At 49.6% G+C, this 27,813-nt stretch overlaps 1 protein-coding gene across 1 annotated transcript in view; it reads right to left on the reverse strand.

The window, feature by feature from the left end:
- The window catches only part of Sh3pxd2a (SH3 and PX domains 2A), a 203,038-nt gene that overhangs the window by 100,646 nt on the left and 74,579 nt on the right, over positions 1-27,813 (reverse strand). The window contains 2 exon segments of the mRNA XM_038321072.2: positions 428-519; positions 9,658-9,734. Of these exon segments, the coding sequence (XP_038177000.1) occupies positions 428-519; positions 9,658-9,734 (169 nt within the window).

Genomic DNA, 27,813 nt, shown 5'->3' on the forward strand with positions numbered 1-27,813 from the left:
GATGCTGTCTGCCTCTGCCTCCTGAGTGCTGGGATGAAAGGCATGTGCCACCATGACTGGCTTTCACCTCTTTAAGAAAATTATGTATATAAATGCATGTGTGCATTTTGTGTGTGGTATATGCAAAAATGTTCACTGAAGCAAAAAAAAAAAATAAGGACACTAAGTTCCCTGATTTTGAAAGTTAGATAAACTGAGCTCACACGTATGCCTGCGATGACAGGTGGACCTTCATAGGGAGCTTATCCACAGCAATCCTCCGCATTAGGAGTGCTGGGAGTGACAGTCTCTGCTTCTTGGGTGAAACCTTTCTTAGGTAGCATTAGTAGCTCTCCCTCTACTAGGTTCCCACATCCTCAGCCTCCCCATTGGCCCAGTTTGGCCCACACTTCCCAATCATGCAGAAGCGGTGACCGTCACTACTCACTCTTTGGGGGGGTTGACATCCTCAGGCCGTGCCTCAAAGAACCGAAAGACTTCATCACACTGAGAGATGTGGGGAGGCAGCCGGACAAGTGCCTGTGAGACACAAGGACAGAGGTCATTAGATATGGTGACCCAGGCAGGGTCAGCTCGGCTAAGTGTGAAGAGGGTCTCAAACACTATACCATGGGAAACACAGCCAGCCAGGCCATGGGGAGCTGAAATGAAACAATCCATCAGCCTATTCATCCACTAGAAAAACAAAACCCAACAGCAAAACAAAAATAAGAATATCTAGAGCAGTGATTCTCAACCTTCCTAATGGCGCCACACTGCAATACAGCTCCTCATGTTGTGGTGACCCCAAACCCTGAAATTATCTTTATTGCTACTTCATAACCATAACTTTCCTACTTATGAATTATAATGTAAATATTTTTGGAGAAAGAGGTTTGAAAAAGGGTCATGGCCCACAGGTTGAGAATCCCTGATCTAGGGTTAGGGCTGTAACTCAGGAGAATGGGGCCAAGTGTGCAAGTAACCCTGGGTTCTATCCTCAGCGTTTTATAAACTGGCATTCACCTGTAATTTCAACATTTGGGAGGTAGAGGCAGGAGGAAGAGAACTTCAAGGTTACCCTCAGGTGTGTACTTTCCAGGTCAACCTAGACTTTGTCAAACAAAACAAAAAACAAACAATATTCGGGTGTGGTGGTGGTGCACCCCTAGTGACACTACCTGCCACTGTGTCATATGTTTAGACACTGACTGCAGGACGAGTTCTTAGTGACAAGCTGAGAACGGCCACAGAGGACAAAACCGTGCTATGACAGGGTCAGATGGAGATGAGATGTAGGAAGGGCCCAGAAGCTAAACTCTGAGGAAGGGGAAGCTGTGTGAAGGAAGCGTGGCCCGAGTGCAGGGGCGCAAGGGAATTGGGAGAGGCTGGACAGGCCTTGTCAGAGTAGGGTTCATGGGAGACTGGAAGGCTTCTTAGGAGGCTGTGTTTGAAGGGTGAGGAGAAAGGGACTCCCATGATGATTGAGTCAGGCCAAGAGGCCTGCTGTCCAGAGACAGTGAGTCTCCTGCTGAAGCAAGAGATAGAATAAGAATATAGCAGAGCTGGTGCTCCACAGCCAGCACGCGTGGGAGCCCAGGCCTGGCCCTATCTAAGAGGTGGGGAGGGAGGCTGGGCCTCCCTCAGAATGGGAGAAATAAAGAATAAGTAAAGACCCTTGAATTAAGCAGACAGGACACAGTCAAAGTAGAACGGGGGACAAGGCCAAAGGAACCGAGGTCTGGAACCAGGAAAGAGAGAAGCCCAGGTTGGGGGAGTCCATGGATACACAGAGAAAGATGGCACGTGATAAGGAGGCCCTGGCCAACATGGAGACATTTTGTCACATGGCGGTGTGTCCCCTAATCCATGCCGGGACCTACTTCAGATGTTCCATCCAACCCCCGGTGAGCCCAATGACCTTCCTGAGCAGCCATGGAAATCCTCAGGCTGGTCCCATCCCCACACTATGGACGAGGAAGGAAGGTTTCAGTGGGAACATTGCCCTGGGCCCCTGTGGGGGCTGGGAAAACTATCCTAAAAGAAGCCTTGTGAAGACAGGGGCTTTAGCCCGTTCTGTTGATAGGGACTCAGAGCAGAAACTCAGCTAGCAGTTGAATGAATGAACAGATGAACGGAAGGTGAGAAAAGAACAGGATTTTGTGTCCAGAATCCCACACCCAGGAGCAGCGAGACAAGAAAGCACACATGGCCGTGGGTGGCCACAACTGGGTTACAGTTGGGGAAAGAGAAGCGTGGTTTCATTTTCTGAGCGGGTCAGACAACCCACATCTATCGCCCTGCACCAGGCATTCCAAGAGGCACTTCTGCACGCCAGATCCACACCCAGGCAAGACGGGGCGAGATTCGACCAGACCAGACCTTCGCATATGACAGCATTTTGCTATCATCCCTTTGCAGCTAACTCCCAGCCATTTCTTCCTGGAGCCTGGGGATTTGCGAAGGTCTCCAAGCTCCTGCCACCAACCGGGAAGCGGCAAAGAAAAAATGAATTTTAATGAGCAACAACTCAGTGCTGGGCACCATCTCAGATGCCAATTCCTCCAGCCCCCTGATAGCAGGAGGCTTCTCGGGGTGTGTGTGTGTGTGTGTCACCCTCTGGAGAGCACATCACATGACGCGTTGCCTCTGTATAGCGGGGACACCACAGCTGTTGAGGGGAAGGAGCTGCCAACAGAGTAAGTGGCAGGATCCATGTCCCAGTGCTGAAAATGTGTATGACAGGTGAATCCAGCCCCAAAGGTCACCAGGTTCTCACCTAACCTATGAGACACATTCTGTGTTTTCCCCAAGGCTGGACCCCCATGATTAATGTGATTAAAAGAGAGGGAGGCAGGAGAGAAAAAGGAAGGGGGCTGGTGGCCAAGTAAGGATAAAAGGGCTCCCTGGGGGCAGGCAGAGGTTCCCTGAGTTTTAAGGGTTCAAGCTAGGCAGGAATTAGGAACAGCCATCACTAGGTCGGGGCTGTGCACAGTAGCTTCCACGATGACCTCAGAGAGACAGGGCCATGGAAAGCAAGTTTCGGCTGGCCGAGCGGATCCTGAACCCCACCAGACACCCATGGACAGAGGGCTCTTCATGCCACAAGAGAGTGGTGTCTGGGGCAGGGGACACGTGGGCCACAGACAAAGAAGTCTTTCGGTGGAATGACAGTGGCATCTTGACTGAAGAGGGGGCCAGCAGGGAGCTTGTTAAGGGTTCACCATGATCGTTGGTGGACAGCAGAGGCACCCAGCCTGCCCGGGTCTAGCCAAAACCACTCAGCAAAAGTGGCTGGTGCCGAGTGGCCTGTTAGAGTCTGAACCCACACTGGCCAAGGTCCCAGCTCAGGTCACGGGTTCTGTTACTGAACATTTACATGTGTGGGAAGTTAACCGAGCAGCCACGGGTGTGAGCCCTGGCCCCACTGTTCCCAGGCTGCACTGGCCCCTTCTGAGCTCAGCACATCAGATTTGGTAACTGTCACCAGTAACGAGGTGATGAATCTGGGGAGCCCAGCACGGTGTCTAGGCTGGCAATGAGCAACCTGTGGGTACCACTTAGCTGTTCCATCATTGCCACCCTTCAGGTCAAAGCAGCGATGTGCTAGCAAGGGCTCCAGAACGTGTCGGGAGCCCCTGACTAGCCCTGGCACTGCAGCTGTGTGTTTGATATGTGGCCCTGGGCAGTTCACGACATCTCTCTGGTTCAGTTCTTCCAGGATTCAGAAAACATCTAATCCTGGGATCCCAGATTAAAACAACGTCCATGGGAACATATGAGATGATGCCTTGAAGGCCCTGTCTTCCTGGCCTTGGCCATGGCCGTGCTGGTTAGCACAGCAAAGCCTCTGAGTAGTCCAGCAGGAATGTTGCGGAGGCCGATCTACCAGCAATAAGAATATTCTAGAATGCTCATGTGCTCGATCAACTCAGAAAGAAAGGATGCGACCATGATTCTAATTCTATAGAAGAAACTAAGAGGAAAAGAACCTGAGGAAAACAGGGGACAAACAGCTGGTCAGTTAGGAGAATGCCTCTGTATCAGGAGCCTGTATCCTGATCTGGGCTTTCTGCTTCTGGTGTTCCTCTCTGGTATCTGTGAAATGTCCTGAAGATCCTTCTAATTGTAGGGCCAGTGCACAGTCATTAGTGACATCATCTGTCTGACCCATGGTGGCTGGGACAGTCTTTCTATACGGTATGACCCAGGTGACCTCAGAGTGTTGACCTCAGGCACTGGCCAAGACAACGAGTCTCACACCTTTGTGTCCAGGCAGGAGGGAACCAGTGGGGGTGTACAGAGCGAGATTTCTGCCCTTGGGCAGCCCAGACACCCCCTACAGCAAGATTACAATTATGAAGTGGCAACAAAAGTAATTTTATGGCTGGGGTCATCACAACGTGAGGAACTGTGTTAAAGGGTCACGGCGTTAGGAAGGCTGAGAACCACTGCACTAAGGGGAGGTGAAACACTCATCCTATGTGGAGCTTTGAACACAGGAAGTAAACAACTCAAAGACTTCAGGAAGTCCCTGAAACTGATCAGCTCCACTATGCTCCTCCCTTCCCTAAGCATAAATAAGTTTTAAGGAGGACGGTTCCTGGAAGAAGCGTGGACCAGCCAAACTGCCTGAAAGAGGCTTGGATCAACTGAGCTATCTGGAAAGGACATTATTTGACTTGTTAAGCTTCCATGGGCTATCCACTTCTAGCTTTTGTGAACTGTCACCATGCTGGGACGGGCTTTGGTGATGTCTTAAGTCATTTCTGCTTCTGTAAGTGACCTCTCACTTGTGTTCCTGCAAGTAACCCCACTAAAACTCATTGGTCTACAGACTAGGACTTTGGTGCTATCCATATTTTGGCCTGTCATCAGTTCCCTTTCTGGGGTGAGTGGACATTTGTTCACATTTCCCAAAGGACAGTATCACATGACACTGAGACAGGAGATTGCTTATGAGTTTGAGATAGACATGGCCGCACGGTGAGGCCCTGCATCAAATGGCGAAGAAACCAAAGGGCAGCTGTAGACAAAGCCTTGGTGTGGAATGAAATGCACATGGTGCTGGCCACGACGTCGCTGTTGGCGGTGACACTGAGTTGTGACAAGTTGTACCGTCTGACGGCAGAGCTATGGAAAGCACAGGGTGTTGGGAGCACTGGTCTCTGTGGCATATCTCAGTTACCTTGGAAAGGTCAGAGGGCTTCTCAGACAACCGTATTATGGACCTGAGCTTGATTTCTTCTGTTGTTTGTGGGTTTGTTTGCTTATTTTTGCTTTGCTTTTTTGAGACAGAGTTTGCTCGGTAAACAAAGTTAGCCTCAAATTCAGAGAGCCACCTGAATCTGCCTCCTGAGTGCTAGGATTAAGGGCATATGTCACCAAGCAGAGCGGACCTCAGTTTTCTAATTCAGCAGGATTAAGGGCCAGCCGCCATGGCCCTCTGACACATTCATAAAGTCCTGTTTGAGAGGTGTCAGATGGAAACCCTGATCTAGCCGCCAGCCTGACGCTGGGCTTCTCGCATGGGGCAGGGGGAGATGCTGTGGGCTTCTGCCTCTGGCTGATCCACAATCAGCTGCAGATGCCTCGGGCTCCACAGTTCAGAGCAGGCTGATCTGAGCTGTAAGTCAGGGCTGGAAGGCTTCCTCCTACCTCTACTCCACCTCCCCAGCGCTGCTCATATATTCAACTTAAAGCAATAAAAAGCTTGACTGCACTAAGCAGTTTAGAATGGTAAATGCCCTTTTTAAAGAGAAGAGAGGATATTGATTTGAAGAAGAGTGAACTCTAATTCAGGGCCATTCATTCATGGTTTATAATGAGGCAGAACATGTGACCCAGGCCAATCTGGACAAAACCCAAAGCTGGCTTCAATGGGAGTCTTCCTGGAAGCTAAGGACTGGCAGTTCAGGACTCAGTTGTCATTTTAAAATCTAAAGGATTGGCTATTTACTCATCTACAGAGAGGGTCTCATAGCTCACAATGCAGTTGAGGCTGACCTTAAACTCTTGGATCTCCTGCCTCCACCTCCTAAGTGCTTGAGTTACAGGCATGTGCCACCATGCCAGGCCTGACTTAAACATTTGTGCTGCCAAGAATGAGTTGTTAATAAAATATTCGAACATAAAGTGTCCTGTATACTTTTAATTTGACATTATGACCAAGAAAATTTATAAAAAAAAAAGCATTTAATTTGAGGTTCGCTGTTCTAGACGGTTAGTCCGTGACCATCGTGACCAGGAGCATGGCAGCAGGCAGGCATGGTGCTAAAGCAGGACCTGAGAAAACCACCGTGAGGCAGAGAAAGAGAGCTATCTGAAAACGGTGTGGGTTTCTGAAACCTCAAAGCCCACCCTCCATGACACATCTCCTCCAACAAGGTCACACCTCCTAACCCTTCCCAAACAGTTACACCAACTAGGTATTCAAATATATGTGCCTATGGGGTGGGAGGAGACTTCTCATTTAAACCATGGCAGAAAGGGCCCAGGAGGAGCTCAGCATGGGGACAGCATTTCGTGAGTCACTCAACAGTGCTGCACATCCCCACACAAGCCCTGTCAGGGGACTATGGTTTTCATTCCCTTTTTTTCAAGGTCACAGAGCTACTGAGGCTCTCGGACTAGACTCTGGCTCATAAGTTTTGGATAAAACCTGCCATCCTTTCCTCCCTAGAATTCTTTTTTTCAGGATGGCCTCTTCCATCTTCCTGCCTCTGTCTCCTGAGCATCAGGATTATAGGTGTCACCATGCCCAGCCTCCGTGGGATTGTGTGTGTGTGCGCATGTGTGCATACATGTGCTTCCTTGTGCGTGTGCAGGGATGAGAGAAGGACATCAAGGTGGGTGTCCTATTCTGTCATTCTTTGTCTCACTCCCTTGAGTAGAAGTTTCTCACTGAATCTAGAACTCACTATTTTTCTTTTCCTAGCCAGCCAGACCCATGGGTTTTCTTTCTTTCTTTTTCTTTTCTTTTCTGTTACTTTTTCGAGAAAGGGTTTCTCTCTGTAGCCCTGGCTGCTGTCCTGGAACTCACTTTGTAAACCAGACTGGCCTTGAACTCACAAAGATTCACCTGCCTCTGCCCCTGGAGGGCTGGGATGAAAGGCGTGCGCCACCACTGCCCGGCTCCCATGCATTTTCCTGTCTCTGCTCTCCTCAGTATTGAGGTTACAGGTGCATGAAGCCACATCTGGCTTTGTGCATGGATGCTAGGGATTTAAACTCAAGTTCTCATGCTTGTACCCACTGAGCTATCACCCCACATTCCCCTTGGGATTGTTCAATTTCCAGCACCCACATGGCAGCTCACAAACATCTGTTCCCGAGGACTCAACACCCTCTTCTGGCCTCCATGGGCACTGCATGCACATGGTGCACAGAGACTACAATCAGACAAAACACTTATACACAAAATGAAATAAAAATAAATTTAAAATACTTTCAACATTCTCTCTTCCTCCCCTCCTTTCTGTGTGTTGTACATGTACCATGGCATGTGGAGGTCGGAAAACAACATGCAGAAATTGGTTCTCTCCTTCTACCACAGCAGTGTTGAATTACCCACTCCGTGGCACATGCCTTTACTTGCCAGCTCCTCCCCTGGAATTCCTGAGTCACATCCACAGCAGGTAGCACTGAGCTACCGGTTTATTTGTTTTTTACTTCTTAGAGATTCTGGGCATCAGACCCAGGGCTTGGGGCATACTCTACCATTACACTGTTTCTTTAACTGTTGGGTTTGTTGTTGTTGTTTTGAGACATGATCTTGTTATGTATTCCAGTCTGGTCTTCAACTCACTATTTCCCTGCCTGTCTACTAGGATTATAAGCATGCACCTCCATGCCCAGATTAACAATGAATTCTATTTCTATTAAAGTCAGTGGTATCAAGAATAACAGTAAAATATCTAATGCTTTTTGTTTATTTTTATTGTTTATTTTTGTACTTTATATTTTTATTTATTTATATGTTTGTTTGTTTTCTGAAACAGGCTTTCTCTGTGTAGCCCTAGATGTCCTGTCCTGGAACTCTCTTTGTAGACCAGGCTGGCCTGGAACTCACAGAGATTCACCTGTCTCTGTGTCCCAAGTGCTGGAAATAAAGGTGTGTGTCATCACTGCCCTGCATATTTTATTTTTTACTACTACTAGGTATCAACTAGGTATCAAACACACTAGGCAAGTGCTCTATCCACTAAGATACTCCTAGCCTTTTACTTGTTTTTAATACTTTTTTAAAAATAAATCAATCATTTACTTTTTTAATTAATTAATTAATTATGCATACAATATTCTGTCTGTGTGTATGTCTGCAGGCCAGAAGAGGGCACCAGACCTCATTACAGATGGTTGTGAGCCACCATGTGGTTGCTGGGAATTGAACTCAGGACCTTTGGAAGAACAAGCAATGCTCTTAACCACTGAGCCATCTCTCCAGCCCCTTTAATACTTTTTTTTAAAGAAAGGATTTATTGTATGTGTTTGAGTGTTTTGCCTACATATGTCTGTGTACTACATGCATGCAGTGTCTGTAGAGACCAGAAGAGGGCGCTGGATCTTCTGTACTTCTGGAAGTACAGACGGTTGTGAGCAGCCATGTGGGCGCTTGGAACCAAACCCAGGTCCTCTACAAGAGCATCGGATGCTGTTAACTGCTGAACCATCTCTCTGGCACATTTTTAAATACATTTAATTTTCTTTTATTTATTTATTTAATACAAGTGTCTGAGCTCTGTGACAGTAACAGAAGACACCCGCTGAACACTTCCTCTGAACCACATACCACACATATCTAATGCATTCCAGGTCACTCTGCCTCCACAATGGAGTGACAGCCCTCTTTCCTATGGAAGAAACTTGGAAACAGAGGCTTACGGATGTGAACTAAGTTCATACAGCTAGACAGGACTTTGAGCACAATCTGTCTGGACGTCTGGGTACCAACAACACTAATGAGTATCTTCCGGGAGGTCCTAGACTATAATCAGTATAAAAAACAGGATTTGAGGCCTTGAGTTCAGAATTAGCACCATGACCCCCAAACAAAACAAACAAAAACACAAGCAGAAAGACAAACAGGCTCTGCTTTATGACATATGCTGGTTCTGCCTGTTCTTTGACATTGGTTATTTAGATGTTGTGCACACACACACACACACACACACACACACACACACACACACAGAGAGAGAGAGAGAGAGAGAGAGAGAGAGAGAGAGAGAGACCAACCAGAGAACAAGAGAGTATATTGACATCTATTAAAACTTGTGCCAGTAAACAAATGTGTATTCCAGATGCCACTGTGCTCAGAACTGATTCAAGCCATACTCAAAAGAAATGCAAAGAAATAAAACTCCTACCGCCAGCAAATACCACCCTCCGATCCCTCCTGCACTTAACTCCTAAGCTGGTAGAAGGGGTTTGACCAAGTATTTTATAAACATGGATGCCTTCCGAAAGGGGCAGAGCCTTAGCTGTGATTCCTAGGCCTGCTCCAGACAGTGGTCTAGTCTCAGGAGTGATCCCTCCCAAGTGACAGTCACGCCACACCTCCCACGCCCAGCCAGGAAACACTAGGCCGCAGGTGGGTTTTGTACAGACTTCTTCCTTCAAAGGTGGACGAGGCCTGAGGTCAGTCCCATCCCTCTCTTCCCTGACCCCCAGCCTTACCCTGCAGTACTCATCGATGGGCTTCAGCCTCTTCACCGCCACGTCCCGGATGTGGCTTCTCCGGAAGAGGATCTTGCCTGGAAAAGAGAGAGCCTAGTGAGCAGAGCGGTTCTGCCTGAGGTTGCTGTAAAGATCCTCTCTTCCCCTCACTTCTTGGATTTCCAACTGGCCCCCCACCTACACCACCTCAGTCAACAAAGCAAGAGAGAAGCTCTCACCTCTGTTGGGGGGCAGGAGGTGCCCAAGGCTGAGGCCCCACGGCCTCTCCCTGGAGGCTGCCATCTTGGGCATCTATGAACAACCTGGTCACCTCACCTTGTCTGGGTCTGTGGCGGGATCAATGCCCAATGTTAGGGTGTGGCTTTCTAGTGACCTCACACATAAATTTGAGAAGAGGCCCAACCCATGTGCTATGTTTTGTCTTCTGGCCCTGCCTTAAAAGATCAGCATTCCTTCCTGCTAGCCGGGCAAGGGTTCCTATTCTTAGCTTAGGTGGGTGGCTATTTCCAGGGTGAGACAAGCAGCTAGAAACTACGGCTGTTCCAGTCGGACAGTCCCCTGGCCTCTCTCACAAACCCTTCAGTCATTCAGGCCGGGACATCCCACAACAGGTATGGGCAAGACTGACAGGAAGTCCCGGTCCCTCAGGTCTTGCTCAGTCATGATGAACAATTCAGTGTGTTCAGTCATAACAAATGCTGACATACAGTCCCGTTCGATCATGAGGACGTCAACACATGGCTCTTTTCCGGCCTAGTAAATGCAGCTGGTTCTACCCCCCAAGGTCCCCATGCTGGGGACTGAACCCAGGACCTCACATACACTAGGTAAATGCTCCATTACTGAACTGCATCCCAGCCCAGACTGCTAAACTTAGAATCTGAACTCACTAGTCTGATGCTCAAGGCCTTACACATGGACACTTCTGGTCCCAGTGAGGGTCAGTGCATCCCCTCTTCAGAAGGCCTTGCTTGAATATGCACAACACATGACCCATTCCTAGGGCACCTGGCTCACCCTTCTGCTGGTGATAGCATAGGTGACAAGACACACCAAGGGACCCGCGGAGCCAGTAGATGACAAGGGCACATCTAGAGCTGTGACATCTTTCTGCTGTCCCCATCGGCCCCACTGTCCTTTGGAGAAGGCCTCCTCCATGTTAGGCCTTAATGCCAAAAAGGCTAACTAAACCTGTGGCAAGAGGTTAGTTAGCACGTGACACAGGCTAATCAACCAGAGACACGGTGATTGGCTGAAGCATGGGCGGGACCCAGTCTGAGCCAATGAGGTTCAGCCTTGAGCCTTCTCTTTCCCACAGTGGCTTATTTGGCTAGATGAGAGCCTGGCGCCCCCAGTGGCCAACTTTATTATCGCTTGAGAAGAAAACGGAAGAAGAAAAACAGCCTGGTGCAGCTCAACAAATGCTTCTGGAGCGACAAACAGCCACGAGACCACTGGTGAGGGGCTGATTCCTTTGCTGCTTCAGTGATTCACAGTGCCTCCAGAGAGGCTTAGGTAGCTGACCTCCCTCCCTCCTATCACCGAAGCTGCACCCCAGGGCACCCACCGTGCCATTTCTGGCTAAGAGGCCTCCTGCAGGTAGAGTCCAGCTGTTTCCTCAAGCAGCCTTTGGCAGGGAAAAGGGAAGGTAGGGGACCTTGGGACCTGCAAGAAGAGGCTGCAGAGGCCTCTGACCTCCCTGTCACCATAGTACAGGTCATTCTGCACAGGTGGGACAGGACCGCCAGAACACTGAGCCTGTGTGGCTAGCTTCTCATCTTCTGTGTGGCTGGGAGTCTTGCTCCACATCTGGTAGGGCACAGCTTATCCCCCACCTGCTCCCAGGACCCACCTAGCATGGGCTGTCACCCAGTAGGTGCTCCAGTAAGAACCTCCTGGGCACACTCACTCCACACCCTACCTGAGCATCCGCCCCAAGCTTCCCTTCCCCAAATGCTCTCGAGTCAAATGTCTGGCACTTGCAGATAAGAACTCCACCATGAGGTTCCCTTGCCAAGAAGCCAAAAGGTGATTTATTAATAAAGAGTGACACTTCCTCATAAGGGAAAATGTCCTCCATGTCCCTGCCTTTGGTTGCCTGTCACTTACTGCTCATATATCACAGATATCCGTGGCTGGCGGATGTTGTGTAAAGTAGCCTTTGTCGTTAAGCTGATGCTTGGTACAGGGAGACTGCTCTCGGGACTGATAAAAAGATGGGTGTCCCAGGGCTGGAGTTTGGGGCTCCCCACTGGAGCTAGCTGCTTGTCAGACCAGCCAGACTTTATGATACCAGCAGTCTAGAGGTGCCCAGCAGAACCCTGAAGAACCAAGAGAATTAGAAGAAGCTCGGGGCAGCCTAGAGAGGCATCACCCTCCACAAGAGGCACCCCTGCCCCTTCCCATCCTGTGAGAGGACAGAGAGAGGGAAGGAAGGAGATGTGGGGGTCATTCGGCTTTCCTTCCCAACCCTCATCCCAATTGCATCCCTGACAGAGCCTTGTCCTGCAGGGCTGTAGACAGAACTAGTGAGGAGGACGCATTTCAGGCCTCCAGGAAGTGTAGAGGCTCAGAGAAGGATGAGGTGAGGGGAAGGAAGATTCCACCTGAGGAAAGTACTTCTGGCTCCAGAAGCAAGGGCACCCCGCCATGGGTGACAGCTCATATCCCCTCATGAGCCCAGGGGTCAGCTACTCTGAGGCAGAGCAGTTTGCAGTTAGCTCCTCTGAACCCCAGCAGGGTGGCTCTCTTGAGCAATGCCTCTTTTTTAGACTTGGGGCTTTGGCGCAGTCAGCCCACAGGGATGAGGGAGGGGAGGCCTGGAAGAGATTCAATGGTTTTGACTTTTCCGTGAGGAATCCAAACCACACTGGGAAAGCCAAACCCGGGACCATATTAAAGGCAAAGAGGAAAAGGAGGGGGAGGGAAATCCCCATTAAGGAAGCCTAGACCGCAGGGCATTAAAGGCTGCTTGTAAAAGTCCTGCCGCCCCTTTATGGCAGCCTTGGCTGTTGCCACTCTTCAAAGCTAGGGGAAGGCGCCCCAGAAATGTGATAAGCGTCATAGGGCAGATTACATTCCGACCTGAAACAGACCCAACCCAGCAAGACTTAACTCGCTCCTGGGAGTCAGTAAGAAGCTGGAGGTACTGAGCACCCAGCACTGTCTGGGAGCTGAATGTGTGTGATGGTCCCTGCCTGTGACCCCTCCTATTCGGGGCTGCACTGAGGAGATGGAGCCTCAAACAAGAGTCCTGGGTCCCAGGCAGCTATGTGACCTCCATGCTGGGACCTCTGCACTCTCCACTGGAACCTAAGCTCTACAAACCCTTGAGATGGAGCCTTAGTGGGGTTAGGGACCCAAAGGAGGCAAAGGGGAGGGATGATGAGCAGTAACAGCAGCTGCAGGGTTGCTGGGCTTATTTGACCAATCCTTGCAACAACCTTGAAGCAAGTATTTATTTAAGATTTAAAACATCTAAAAAAAATGTGTATGCAGAGGGCTATGTGGGAGGTATGTGCTGCACACTCACACATACACATGCACGCGCACACATGCACACGAGTCTGACATTGCACATGTCCACAGGCAGAGGTCAGGTGAGATCAAGGGACAACCCTCAGAAGCTGGAGTCAGGCTTAGCAGCAAGCACCTTTATCCACTGAGCCATCTCAACCACCCTGATCTCCTTTTGAGACCCTTCACTTACTCACACAGCCAAGACCCTTTCCAAATGAGGGCTGTATCCACAGGGTCCAGAGCTCAGGACTTGAACACATATCTTGGGGGAGGGGAGCAGAGTGAACCCACTCTAGGGAGTTACAGGAGAGAAGCTCTCAATTGTTGGGGTTACAGGTTTGTGTCACTGCTGCCAGTTTCTGGATGGCTGAGCCTCAAACCGGGGCTTTGCGTAGGCTAGATGAGTACTTTGTCCAGCTCCTTGGCGTCTACACTCAGAGGTACAGCAGACATGCAAAAGCCCACCGTTTCAGCATGAACTGAAACCATAAGACTGGGTGCAATGGTGCATGCCTGTGACCCCAGCGTTGGACACCTGAGTTCCAGACCAGTCTGGGCGACAGAGTAAAACCCTGTTTTAAAACAAAATAAACTCTTAACTTTGCTGTTGCCATAGCTCACACAGCTAGAGGAAGGGCTGTGGCATCGTGGGTCTGTGTGTGTGATGATGACGACGACAATGATGATTTTAGCACCCAGAGCCAGGCTTAAGGGGAAAAAGTTTTAAAATTTAGGATCACTGTTGGGTGGTGGGGCACACCTTTTTAATCCCATCACTCAGAGGTGGAGGCTGGCAGATCTCAGAGTTCAAAGCCAGCCTGGTCTATAGAGCGAGTTCCAGGACAGCCAAGGCTACACAGAGAAACCCTGTCTTGACACCCTACCCCAAACCACAAAAAAAAAAAAAAAAAAAAAACAAAACAACTTAGGACCACCAAGCTGGAGGTCAGCTATGACACCACTACACTCTGAACACAGTATGCTTTCTGTACGTAAGCCTTCTCAGCCACCCAGGGGGACGGACCACTGTCTGGAAAATGGATTCGAAGCAGTGTAGGGACATTAGCACTGTCAAACTTGGCGAGGCTGAGTCACTTTTCGGTGGGCTAGATGAATCCTATAGAGCCAACCTCTGAGTCCGTCTCCTTCCTTCCCTTCACCGCTTGCTCCCTCTTCCCCTTTATGTTTTTGAGCTGGTCCGTCCTCAAACCCCTGGGCTCACGTGCTCTTCCCCTCTCAGCCTCCCCAGAAGCAGCCGGGCCTGCCCTGCTCTCTCCGCGCGTGTTTCCACTTCCTAGCATCGGGAACAATCTTATGTTGTGGTGGTTGCTGCTGCTGAGACAGCGTCTCACTCTGTAGCCCAGGCTAGAACTCACTAGTAGCCTAGGCTAGCCTGATCTTGATGGTAATCATCTTGTCTTAGCCTCACAGGTGCTGGATTACAAGTCTGTGCCCAGCTTCAGAATAATACTATTCTATTTTAAATTTCCTACATTTATTCATTGTGTATGCACGTGTGTGTGTATGTGGGGGGGGGGTGACAACTTGCAGGAGTCAATTCACATTTATTCACTGTGTGTGTATGCACATATGTGTGCACATATGTGTGTGTAAACCAAAGGACATGATGTCGGCTCCCTCCCAGACTGCACCACTTATCCGACTGGCCTCCCTCCTAGGATTCCTGCAGAAGGGTACAAGCACAATGCTCACAGATGTGTGCTTAGGGCTCAACACAAGGCCTTGCATAGAGCAGGCAAATAGTTGGCTTGCAGTAAATGCTGCAATCAATGTACTAGTGGGTGTGTGTCCACACAGTCTTGGTCTGGGCATCTCTCTCATTTATACACACTTGTGTATGTACACACACTCTCTCCTCACATACTGGGGCTGCCACCTCTGAGGCCAGGGCCAGACTCATCCTCCAGGACCCAGACAGAGTGGGGCCAGGGAGCCTGGTTAATTGACAGGCTGGTATTGAGGCCAAGTGTCCCTGTTCAACTCTTCCTGGGCTGGGGTGTGGTGGGTGTGGTGGGCAGTGGCTCTGCCTCCCAGTGGGAGCTGGGGATAAAGGGCCCCATTCAGCTTGGTTGCCTCAACTCCGCCCCTGTGGGGAGCTGTCCTCAGGAGGGGGGTGGAGGGATGCTGGCCAAGGCTTGCTGGCTGCCTCTCCTTGAGGCATGGCCCACAGTGTGGGGGGTAGCTGGGCCAGGAACCAGGCTGCAAGGACACTGAGGGCCACAACAGAAAGGCACAGCCTTCTGGGGCAGCGGATGGCAATCCTTGCTCAGCAGTGACCTGAAAGGCCTTTGTTCACTACTGAACCGCTGAGCACTGGGAGGTTCTGTCTTGAGTTCCCTTATGCAAGGAAACCTCAGGACCACAGCGAGGCCTGGCCAGTCAGAGGGGAGTTTGCTTGGCTCTTCTGAGATGGGGCATCCTCACGAAAGACTGCTTCTCTGAGCCCTGATAGCCAATTGTTCATAACCTCCAAACCCATGGACTCCACCCCATTCTGCAAGGATGTGAAGGTGCGAAGAAGACAGGCCAGGGGCGTGGACGGGGCTAAGTGCTGTGGACCAGGCTTCCCACAGACTGTTATTTGAGCTTTACAGCAAACTACAACTTAGGTAGAGGGACTGTAGTTAATTCCCTTTTACAGGTGGGTAAACTGAGGTTCTAAAAGTTGAGTGGCCTGCCGCAGGTCACATCCTAGCAACAGCAGAGTTGGGATTTGCATTCTGCCCGCTCAACTCCGGACTGAGGGGACCTGTGCTTTTAGTTCTGTTACCATATCTCTTTCTGAACCCGGGGCTGTGCATCTGCTTAGACGGTCACTGCACTGGAGGCTGGGATGTGACAGTGTGCAACACAGCCCCTACCCTCACAGAAGACTGTTTGTGTGTGTCTGTGTGTGTGTGCTTGCACACGCACGCACGAGACTAGCCTCGGTGGGATCACATGGGAGGGAGCTAGGAGCAGAAGTAGGAAGAATGTCCCAGGCAGATATAGGAACCCCATCAGCACCCCAGTGATGAGAGGGACCAGACACATCTGAGAAGCTGAGAGAAGTCCAAGGTGGCTGCAGAGTGGGATACATTTATGTTGAGGAAGGGGGCGCTAGGGTAACCCCCAAGTTGTGGGTCATGGATTGGGTAAGAAACTGAATGGGTAGCAGCTTGATCACAGGGGCCACACAGAGCAAAGTGATGTCACCGAAGTACACTTCAGAGACACCGAATTCCTGGGCTTGAAGACTAAGGAACATTTATTTATTACACTGCAGACAGAACTTGGGACCACACACACATGCTAAAAAGGCACTGTGCTGAGCCACTGTCTCAACACATTAAAAAAATTTTTTTTTGAGGTAGGTCTTGCTCCAAGTTTGCCTCTATCCTCCTGCCTCTGCCTTCTGAGATCTGGGATTACAATCATGAACATCATGCCTGCAGAATCAGTTTTTACCTAAGAAGACAAAAGTACGTTCTGAGTTCTTTTTCTCATCTGAAGCCTGAGGTCAGGGCCTAAGGGAATAGGCCCAGCCCTGTCATTAGCTGGCTGACACTACATGAGCTCAATCTGTGGTCGTGCCATCATCCACAGTGGCCCCATGGATCATGAGGATAAAAACTAAGAGATCAAGCCAGGGGGTGGTGGCGCACGCCTTTAATCCCAGCACTTGGGAGGCAGAGGCAGGCAAATCTCTATGAGTTTGAGGCCGGCCTGGTCTACAGAGTGAGTTCCAGGACAGCCAGAGCCACACAGAGGAAACCCTGTCTCAAAAAAACATAATCAAACAAAACCCCCAGGAGACCCCAGAAGCCATCCTACGTGATCCTTAGCATTCTTAGGTCAAAGCTGAGCTCAGAGAAGTTCGTGGCTCGTCCATCCTCACAAAGCCAGCGAGAGACCTGGCTCTCACTGTTCCTAGAGGTTACACTGCCCAGGTACTCCAAAGTGGCCATCTTTCCTATGTCAAAATCCTGTCCTGATCCTCACCCAGCATCCAATGGCACTACTTCAGAGAACCAAGGGACCCGTCCAACCCAGGCCATCGACCCTAGGTTCCCACCCACTTCACTCACAGCATGAAATAAGGCACAGCTCCTGCTCTCTACAAACCCAAGTTTCTAAAAACCTCATGACCAAAGTTGAAGAGACAAGCTCAGAGCGAGCTTCTGGGTGTCCTTAAGTCACACAGTTAGCTTGACAGGACGACTGGCAAATCCGGGTCCAGGTAGTGGGGCTCAACTGTATGTGCCTGCTCACATGGCTGACGGGTGCCAGGGCAGAAGACGAGGAGGATATCCTAGATCAGCGAGAGAGAGCGTCACCAGGCCCCACTTGCACGCTGGAAGCACCCAGCAGACACTGCCCTGACCGATAACCCACACTCACAACCACGCCTGCGTGGTTTGTGGTTGCCTGCTATTTGGCCGGCATTCATGGCTCCAGATATTTGGGGGGCACCATTACTTATACACTACATTTCTATTTCTATTTTCAGTCAATAGTTGCTAGCCTTAGCTGCTTTCTCCCAAAAGACACAGAGGAACGGAAGAGAAGAACTCTTTGTGAGAAGTAAGTCAGGGGCAAAGGTTAAGGTCAGAGCCTTGGCTGTATGTGCTGTCTTTCAGTAGGAGCCTTTTGCAGGAAAACACTCAAGACAAGGGGGCTTTCTGCACCTTTCAAAGGAAATGGGAGTAACTGGGGACAGGGGATGAGGGAGGCACAAAGCTGGCCTTATGCGGAGGCAGCCACATTCTGCCAGGATGGTCAGATTCGAGGCGAGGCTAGAAGACCCCTATTTCCCTGAAATGTTCTTCCCTTTTCATACGATTCCATCACTAGGCACTTTCTCCTTTGGACTCCATGGCTTTTGGAGGAAAGTCAAATACAAATCCAATCCTTGTATATCACAGAAATGGGAACCCAGGCTGGGCTTGCCTTATGTCATCTGGATGAACGGGAATCACAAAGCACAGGAGACCAAGCTGGTATTAATACAGAAACAACGGGCCCACAGCCTTTCTCTTTGAGATCTAGGAACGAACAAGTAAAACCAAGAACTGACTATTTCCCAAGCTTCTGTTTGGTGCCCCCAATGGAAATTTGGGGGATTTGCCATTAGGTAGAAAAACAAAGGTCATCCACACTAAATCTCTGTTTAGGTGCAGTATTTGTGGTGTTATTACATAGTTTCTTTATAGGCACAGATTTCCAAAATCAACCTACGGGAAGTTAAGTATTTCCTGTGGGGCACTATACCTGCAATTCGAGAATCTGCCATTAGGTGGCGAATAAAAGTAGGTTGAGTGACCCTCAACAAACTGCAATCTAGACAAAACCTTTACTGTAGGTAGTAAAGCAGCCTAGGTTTGAAGCCAGTTCTGCCTCTCACTAGGGAGTGGTCACAGAAAGTCATATGCCCTTCCTAGCCTGTGAGTCTTTATCTATAGATTTATGGTCATTAATTTGGATAATATGATTGGCTGAACCTCTCTGTACATCATCTGGGGGAAATGCACACTTACTGAATAATAACTATAAGCCTTTGACATTAATTTCCTCTTATTTATAATTGCTTAATTGTTTTTAATCTACAGGCCCCATCTATAGCTCCTCAGAAGGATTTACAACTCTTCCTACACAGTCAATTCAAATAAAACAAAACCAAAAACAGCAGTCACATGCTTTGGACAGCAGCTACCCTCCATCTTACAGAATGTATCTGTCCAGTAGGCAAGAACGTCCCACTACCCACTAGGCCCACTGAAGCCATTCTCATCCAACTGTTAACCTTGCAAATTCAGCTTTCAGAGCAGCAGTACAAGCCCAGTAGTGTGGGCCAGGCCACCACACTGACACTACTCCCTTGTCCCAGATGTCTCCAGGGGCTTCCTTATTTTGTTGCTCTGTCTGCACGTAGTATTACTACCTATTTGTTTATTTGTTTGTTTGAGATAGTCTTGTGGTTACAAGTTTGCACTATCATGTCCATAATAGAGCAAAAGAGATTCCTTTAAAATTTCAGCCTATTTTTCTGTCTTAATGTTACTGCCCAAGACCCCCACAGCAGCCTCCTCTCCCGTTCAGCAGTGCCTGAGTGAACACTTAGGTCTGAATCACTCTCATGTCATACTGCTGATGGCAAGATGGCTCAGCGGGTGAATACACTTGCCTGAAGGCCAGATCATCCAAGTTCTATCCTTGGGATCCACACTATGGGAAGGTACGACCCCTTCAAGCTGTTCTCTGACTTCCGCATGTCCCCTACTGAGGGCCTGGGGACTTAGGGACTGGTCTCTCCCCTATTCAGAAGGGTGGGGGAACCCAAGGTCTTATGAAGACAGGAAATGACGCTGAGCCTGATCTATAATCTTCCTGCCTCGACCTCTCATGTGCTAGGATTACAGGTGCGCGCTACAAAACATCTGGCTAATAGGAGAAACTTCTAAAACAATTTAGAATTTCTTCTAAAACGTCAGCAATATTCCTGGCTCTACATTTCCCCCTGCTTTGGATGGGAGGGAGAGAGTTCTGACTCACCACTGAGGGAAGAGTGTGGAGGGACCTCAGCATCCTCCTGCTTAGGCTAGTGATGAGGAACAGGTGACCATGCTGTTACTCATGACCCCACCCCACTGGATGTAGATATCATAAGCAGGTAGGCATCTCTGGGATGTGTGAGGATACCAGCCAAGACATAGTCCTTGTCAAGTTGCCACCTGAGGCTCTGACCCCTGCCCTATGCACCTCTGTTTTGACTTAGGGATGGATTTGTCTTTGCGGGCTCAGTAGTTTATAACACATGAATGGACTGATAGCTAGACACCAAGAGTCTGTTAAAGATAAAGCAGGAGGCCCATCAAGAGGCTCTGCCGGCCTTGAACCAGCATCTCTCATTCCTTCCGGAGCTCCTGGTAAGATCCAGTCCTGATTCAGCAGGTCAGGGCAGAGACTGCATTTCTAACGAGCTCCTATATGACGCCCCAGTTGCTGACCACATTCTGAGCAGCAAATCCTCAAACGCCTAAGAACCCTCACTCCTGGAGAAGATTCTAGAAGGCTGTGTTCACACAGTCAGACAGCGGTTTCACCACACTCACCATGGCATTGTGGGTGTTCACCGTGCCTCACTGATGACTTCCTGCCGATGCTGAGCTACAATGAAGGTGCAGAGATGCCAAGGGGGACTGACCCAGGATCACAGAGCTAGAAGGAGGCTGAGCTGAGATTTCAACCCAAGTGTGTTGACTTTCAGCTCCCCTCTCCCCCCGTGCTGAAAGATCACACAATGCTTGCCTATTTCTGCGCATCCTCCCCAACAAATTGATCTTTTTCATCAGACCAGCAGTGTGGAGTAGGAGCCCAGGTGTCAGGGCAGATCTGAGTCCAAAGCCTGCTTGTTTCTTTGAGGCCCTTCCAGGTTCTGTTATGGGTAATGGTTAGGGAAAAAGCTAAACAAAGGAGATTAGACTCAGAGTTCTTGTTCTGAAAAGAAAAAAGAGGAAATGCTGTGGGATAATGTTCTGTACACTTAAAGACTTGTCACTCATATTAGTTTAATAAAACGCTGACTGGCCAGTAGCCAGGCAAGAGTATATGTGGGGCAACCAGACTAAGAGAATTCTGGGAAGAGGAAAAGTAGAGAGTCCCTCAGCAACCAGATGCAGAGGAAGCAAGATAAGAATGCCTCACTGAAAAAAGGTACCAAGTCACATGGCTAAACATAAATAAAAATCATGGATTAATTTAAGTTGTAAGAGCTAGTTAGTAGTAAGCCTGAGCAATATGCCAAACAGCTTACAATTAATATAAACTTCTGTGTGTTTACTTGGGACTGAATGGGTTGTGGGACTGGGCGAGTCAGAAACTTCCATCTACAAAGTTCTTTCTCACTAAGGCACCTGGTTCTTTATTTCTTTGGACCAGTGAGAAATGCTATGACTTCTTTATCCTTTGGGAGAGACAAGCTAGGTGTAACAGCCTGGCCCAGCCCTCTCCCAGACTCCTCCCCTGTCTTCTGGAAGCACAGTTAGGTGAGCAGACTCCATCTTTAGGTCATGCAGCCCAACAGCCCAAGGCTTTTTGGTGGACGTCAGTGCTGAGATCTGTGGAGAAGGAGAGCTATAAACTCCCTGGGGAGCATTTCCAGGTCTGATGACTGTACTGCTTGATGTCAGGCAGCAGGGACTAAATGATACGTCAGTTTATAAGGTAGGATGGGCCTCGAAGAGCCAGCTCAGACCCTGTCAGAAGGGAGCAAAGACAGGGGCTATGTCTTTGGGACTGGGTCTAGTCACGGTGACTCAGGCTAGCTTCAACTTGCTACATAGCTGAAGATGAGCTTAAGGTTCAACCTTCTTGCCTCTCCCTCCCGAGTGCTGGAACCACGGGCACGGACCACCAAGCCCAGTGTATGCAGTGTAACAGATCAAGCCCAGGGCTCTGGGCCTGCTAGGAAAGCGCTCTGCCAGCTGAGCAGCATCTCCACAAAGCATCTCCCGAATGTTCCAAAGGCAGTGACCACCGAGGAAGAGGAGAGGAAGCCATCTTCTCTTCCCTTTATGGTGAACACAGGGTAGGCCTGAGAATGGGACCACTGTAAGATGCTGGTCAGGGCTGACTCTGACAGACAGGTCAATGACATCATCATTCTTGACCCCCCTGATTCCCACTTGCAGCCCACAGCCCCTTCACTGATCCTCCCCTAACAGACACCTGAGAACTGTCTTCTTCCCTCATTTCAACCAAGCCCTCAGTCTTTGCCTGCCCTGGTCACCTCCAGTCTTCCCACATCTTATATAGCAGGATATGCCAGCCTGAAGGATCCTTTCAAGACAGACACCTGTCCTGTCAGCCCAGAACACTTCACTGTAAGGGGATAAATCCTCGGTTCTTGGTGTGACCTCTGAGAACTTGTTCTTCTTAACCCAGTGAAGGTCACCAGCCACCTTCCCCACCCTGCGCTCCGTGTGACCCAATATGGCAGGCTCATATCAGCGCACGTCTGCCCTCATGGGCCCCATGAAGCCTAGCCTCCTTCTCCTGCCTTAGTTTCCCTCTTGCCTCTTCACCACTACCAAACCTGGGCTGAGTAACGGACCCATCAGCCACTCGGACGTGAGTTTGCTGACACAGCCGCATCCAGGGACACTGCTATCTCTAAGCACAGAGTGAAAAGGTTTGACCTGGGAAAAGGACGCAGGGATTGCGGAAGGAAAGTCTTTATTCCAAGGTGAAGGGCACGTGTGGGGAGGTCATGAGTGTTACAGAGGCCTGAAGTCACAGTCCTCACTTTCCGTGATGATGTCAACAAGCAAGGGGACCGCTGATAGCTCTGGTTAACTTCAATATTGTGTGATGGATGTGGGTGGAGCCTGGACTGGAACCCAGGGCTGTTTCCTGAAGGTCAAATGACCCAGGCTGCCTGAGGCTGCAGAAGTGTGGACGTCTGCTTTAACCAAAGGTTACTGGAGAAGGGTCATCAGAGACACTCCAGGACTATGGACTTGGGGTGGGTGCTGAGGAGGTCAACTCCTTTCTGAAGAGATCTCTAAGCTAGGGACAAAAGAAAGAAAATTCTGACAAAGTGGTTAGTTTTTCCTGGCTCTGAAATGTGGAGCTATGGTAGAGAGAGGGCTTAGGCCTGACCCATATTCACTCATAGGAGCAGAGACCTGGAGGTTCTGGGGCTGGGAGTCGCTAGGGCTAGCGACATTGACAGCTCACACACTCTTCAGGGGCGACCTTCTCGGTCCCATCTCCTGTCTGCCCAGCTCTCTCTGAGGTCAGCTGGCCTGACCACTTCTGCACTGGTTCATGCTACTATGCACATGGAATCCTTAGCCCCGCAGGTCACCGTTCTCGCTGTCCTCTTAGCCTATGGTCCCTGGACCCTGATCTTCCCGTGCCTGGCTTAGTCCAGATGTCACCTCTGCAGAGGCCCTCCGTGGCCAGCAAACCTCAGACATCTTGGGCCACCTCACTCACACTCCTTTTCCTTTCTGGTTCCTGTCACTGTTGGAAATTGTTCCTTTGTTCGCCCCCATCCCCCACTGAAAGATAAGCTTCCTGTCAACAGAGGCCTGGCCTCTTGTTCTCAGCTATATTATCGGTGCCTACGGCTGGTCCGGCACACAGTGTGGCTTGATAAATACCTGTGGCAGGGAAGGAATGAGTGAGCGCAGCTCTTCCATGCAGCATTCTGAGCAGTATGCTTACAGCAGGCCTTGGGAGCTGCTGGCCCCAGATTACAGAGTGGGAGCTATGATTACAAGGGGAGACCCAGCGTTCCCAGAAGGATGGAGGTGAGCGGTGCAGGCCTGTAATTTTGCTGATGTTTTTTATACCCCAGTATTCCCAGAAGACACTGTCTGTCATAGCAACATCAGAGGTTTGTCTTTTTGCCATCTGAGGTTACCACTGGGGTCCAGAAACTTCCCAGGCCCTCACCCTCAGAGACTGCGGGTGCCAGAGCTCAGTCATCACTTGGCCCAGTTCCCAGATCCTTTGGGGAAAGGCTTCTTAGCCTGGTGCCTGGTGGCAATGGAGAGGAACACCTATGGGTGAGCAAAAGGCCAGATCTCCCTGAGCGAGCTTAAAAACCATCCCTTCCCCCTGCTTCCTCTGGTGCTGAACAAACACCGGATCTTCTGCAGAGGGCTCTGTGGTCAGGGAGAGGAAAGCCTTGTGTCTCTGGTTCGCCAGGCTTCACACTGCCTCTTCATTAAGGGACTGCTATGTCAACGGTTACCAGCACAGAAGAAGTAAGCAGCCTGCTGTCTAGAACTACAGTCCCGTGAGGGTGCGAGGTCAGCAGGCTGTCTCCAGACTGGCGGCCTTTGCCTTGAATACGGACATGGGGTCACTCTGCGGTCCAACTCATCTCAGAGTTCATACCTCAACCACCTAGGGAAACAAAGGGCTATGGCTAGGGCCACTCAGTTATTAGCACTGCGGGCTTTGTGGAAGTCCAGAGAGGTAAACTGAGGCTAGCACAGGAGCACAGAGAGCTCTTACATGGAAGGCGAGCTAGCACAGCCTTGGCAGAGGAAGCACAGCCTTTTCTGCTCCACTGTCTGGCTTCTGAGGTCCCCGGGCCCCTGTCAGAGTCGTTTGTTTTTTACATCAGCAGCTATATAAACTCTGCTCTGCTCTGCTCTGCAATGACCATTTCCTCCAAGGAGGCTCCTCGGGCCAGCAACTCAGGATACACAGGAAACGGACTCCAATCCCAGGATGGGCAACAGGAGATGGATTTTCCACAATAGTCTTTTCAAACAAGGCAGAAGGTTCCATATAAACAGTAGGCTGCACCGAGAGGCTGCAGACGCAATCACGATCGGTCCAGTACCCAAGAAGGCTCCAGAAACGCTTGGGAGACCACTGCCCCTAGCACTCTGATATTGCCACAGGTGGAGGCCTCCCAAACAGGCAGCTGGGCTTGTTTGCTTTGGGTTATCTTCCCAAAGGTAACAGCCTGGGTGCACCTCTCTGTGGTGAAGAAGCAGGTTGGCCTCCTACCTGTAATAGAAAATGCGGACTCCCTGACATCTGGGCTCCCTTTCTGTATTGCACCCACTGCACGTGCAGGTGATGTTCTCCACTCAGCATGTCGCCTCGAGGGAACTTAGTGGGAATGAGAACAGATGGAGGCATGCCACTGCTCACACAGGTTACGGGGCTGTAATAAAGTCTAATATCTCTGGCTCAAGAGTGTTATATTTTGTATGGTGAGCCATGAAATCATTAAGCTAACTTAACTGGCTCACAAGTAAGGTGGAGTCAGATATCATGCACGCAGTTTTTCTGTTTGTGTATTTGGTTTTGGATTTTTTGGTTTTTTGAAAGCATGTCACATGTAGCCCAGGCTGGTCTTGATCTCACTTCATGGCCCAGGTTGGTCTTGAACTCTTGATCCTCTTGCTTCCATCTTGCAAGTGCTGGAGCAGGCTTGTGACCCCACACCTTGATCCATTCACAGTCCTGACAAAGCTGCGCTTATACCTGCAGCCTGAGGGCAAGGCGACTGACTGCCTAGTTTCTCAGCCCCAGGTCTGTTCCGTGTCCAGCCATTCAGAAGCCACAGATTCTATTATTACTGTAATTGGTATTATTATTGCTATTATTGGTGGGATATCAATACACAACTCAGGCTGGCCTTGACCGCACTCTGCAGTTCATGCTAACCGTGAATTATCCTCCTGCCTCAGCCTCCTCAGTGCCGGGGTCGCAGGCAAGCTCCTAAAGACACTTCACTTTGCAACCGAATTTACCACACTTCTTTTTAATAAAATATGTCCCATCACCAGGAAGGCAGAAGCAGGAGGATCCCTGTGAGTTCAGAGCCAGCTTGGTCTACACACTGAGTTCCAGGACAGTGAGGACTACACAGAAGGACCCTGTCTCAGAAAACAAACAAACAAACAAATAATAATAAAACAAAAAGCACCATTGAGGGCAACCAAAAGATAGTGGCGTTTGTTCTAAGGAGTTTGTTCAAGGTCTTCAGGAGAATCCCTTCTGCAAATCAAGTTCTACTCGGTTTCTTCGCTGGAAGCGAGAATGCTGAGCACTCTGAATACAGAGAAGTTTGTCACAGGCTACTGTCCTTACCGGTCAAGGCATGCTCACTCAGTGGCAGTCTCCACATGCTTAATGTAGAAATCAATCACTCTGGCCAATGGTCTAGCTAATTGAAGAGGCCAACATCAATTTCCTGATTTTGCTAACATACTAGAGCCAGTTTTCAAAATGTTCCAGAATTGGAGAGGTGGCTCAGCGGTTCAGAGCACATAGACTCTTCTAGATCACCTAAGTTCCGTTCCCAGCACCCATCCTGGGCCACTCACAGCAGTCTCCAACTCCAGTTCAGGGGGAAATCTAATGCCATCTTCTGGCCTTTGAAGGAACTGCACTCATGCGCACACACCTATACTCACACACACACACATGCACATAATTTTGAAATGACAAAATCTGAAGAGGAAATAAGATATTCAATTGGGGGAAGTAATCTGATGGTGGCAAACAGCTGGTGTGGCCCTGGGATAAAGCTGCCAGCACTGCAGTCAGGTAGCAGAACTGCAGGAGAGGAAGGTGCGGAGGCAGGTATTTCTGCAACATCTCCCGAGTCTGTAATTATTTCAGAATTAAAAGGTAAAGCCAGACATAGTGGTGCATTCCTGTAATCCCAGCACTTGGGAGGCATAGGCAGGAAGATCAACAGTTCAAGGGCATCCTCAGCTACATAGCAAGTTCAAGACCAGCACAGACCCCATTAGACCTGTCCTGGTTGGTTTTGTTTTATTAAATTGACACAAACTAGAGGTTCTGAGTAGAGGAAACCACAGTTGAGAAAAGCCTCCATAAGACTGGTTTTGGCAGTTGTGGTTGTGCATGGGGGGGGTAGGATTTGCTGAAGGAGCTAGAGACAGGAGGATCACGAGTCCAAGGGCAAGGCCAGCCTGGGCTAGACATTTTTGCTGGCTGGCGGTAGCATATACCTTTAATCCCAGGAAGGTAGAGGCAGACAGATCTCCACAAGTGAGTTCCAGGACAGCCAAGGCTACACAGAGAAATCCTGTCTCGAAATGAACAAACAAAAAAAGCAAAAACAAAACAAAAGACTGGCCTTTAGACAAGTCTATAGGACATTTTCCTAATTAGTTACTAATGTGGGAGGGCATCGTCAGTCATAGGTGGTGTCTGGGCAGGGAGTCCTGGGTGCAGGCTGAGGCCTCCCTCCATGACCTCTGTTTCAGTTCCTACTTCCAGGTTCCTGTCTTGCTTGAGTTCCTGTCCTGACTTCCTCAGCGAAGGGGGTGACCTGAGAGTTGTAAACAGAAACAACCCTTTCCTCCCCTAGTTGTTTTTGGTCACTTTACAGAAACACTAAAACAAGACCCTATCTCAAAAAGAAGGCAGGGCTAGAGGGTATTTAAGAGAAATGCAACAGCTTGGCAATTAAATGAATGAGGGGCTCTAAAAGCCTTAGACCCACAGGAATGTGTGCAATTGTTTAAAATGAAAAAACTCAGGCACAAAAGAATTACTCGTGTCAATGACCTCAGTCACTCATAGCAATTGAGAGAGCCTCCCAGGCTACCTGATTCCCGCAATTGAGAGAGCCTTCCAGGCTACCTGATTGATTCCCGATTCCCAAGAGGTTCAAGGTTACCTGACCCCAAACAGAATGCCCATTATGCTCGAGAGAACAGTGACAGTTGAGTGAGGGACCAAAGGGATTTGTGCTTGGTCTCAGCCCTAACTTGGTGGGTACAGAGGCAGCAGAGGAAGGCAGAAGCGGAGCCTTGCAGCTTGTCAGTGATGGTGCACGTCTTTAATCCCAGCAGAGGGAAGCAGAGGTAGGTGGATCTCTGTGAGTTCGAGGCCAGCCTGGTCTACAAGAGGTAGCTCCAGGACAGACTCCAAAGCTAGAGAAACTCTGTCTCGAAAAACAAAACAAAACAAAACAAACAAAATAAAAAAGCAAAGCCTTGCTGAGGCTGGCTGTGCCAGTTCCTCCTTAGCCAGGGAAAGACAGTACATCCGAAGAATATGTGTGTGTGTGTGTGTGTGTGTGTGTGTGCGTGTGTATGTGTGTGTATTTGTGTGGTGTGTGTATGT

The sequence above is a fragment of the Arvicola amphibius genome, chromosome 1 (genome assembly GCF_903992535.2).
Source record: "Arvicola amphibius chromosome 1, mArvAmp1.2, whole genome shotgun sequence".
NCBI lineage: Eukaryota > Metazoa > Chordata > Mammalia > Rodentia > Cricetidae > Arvicola > Arvicola amphibius.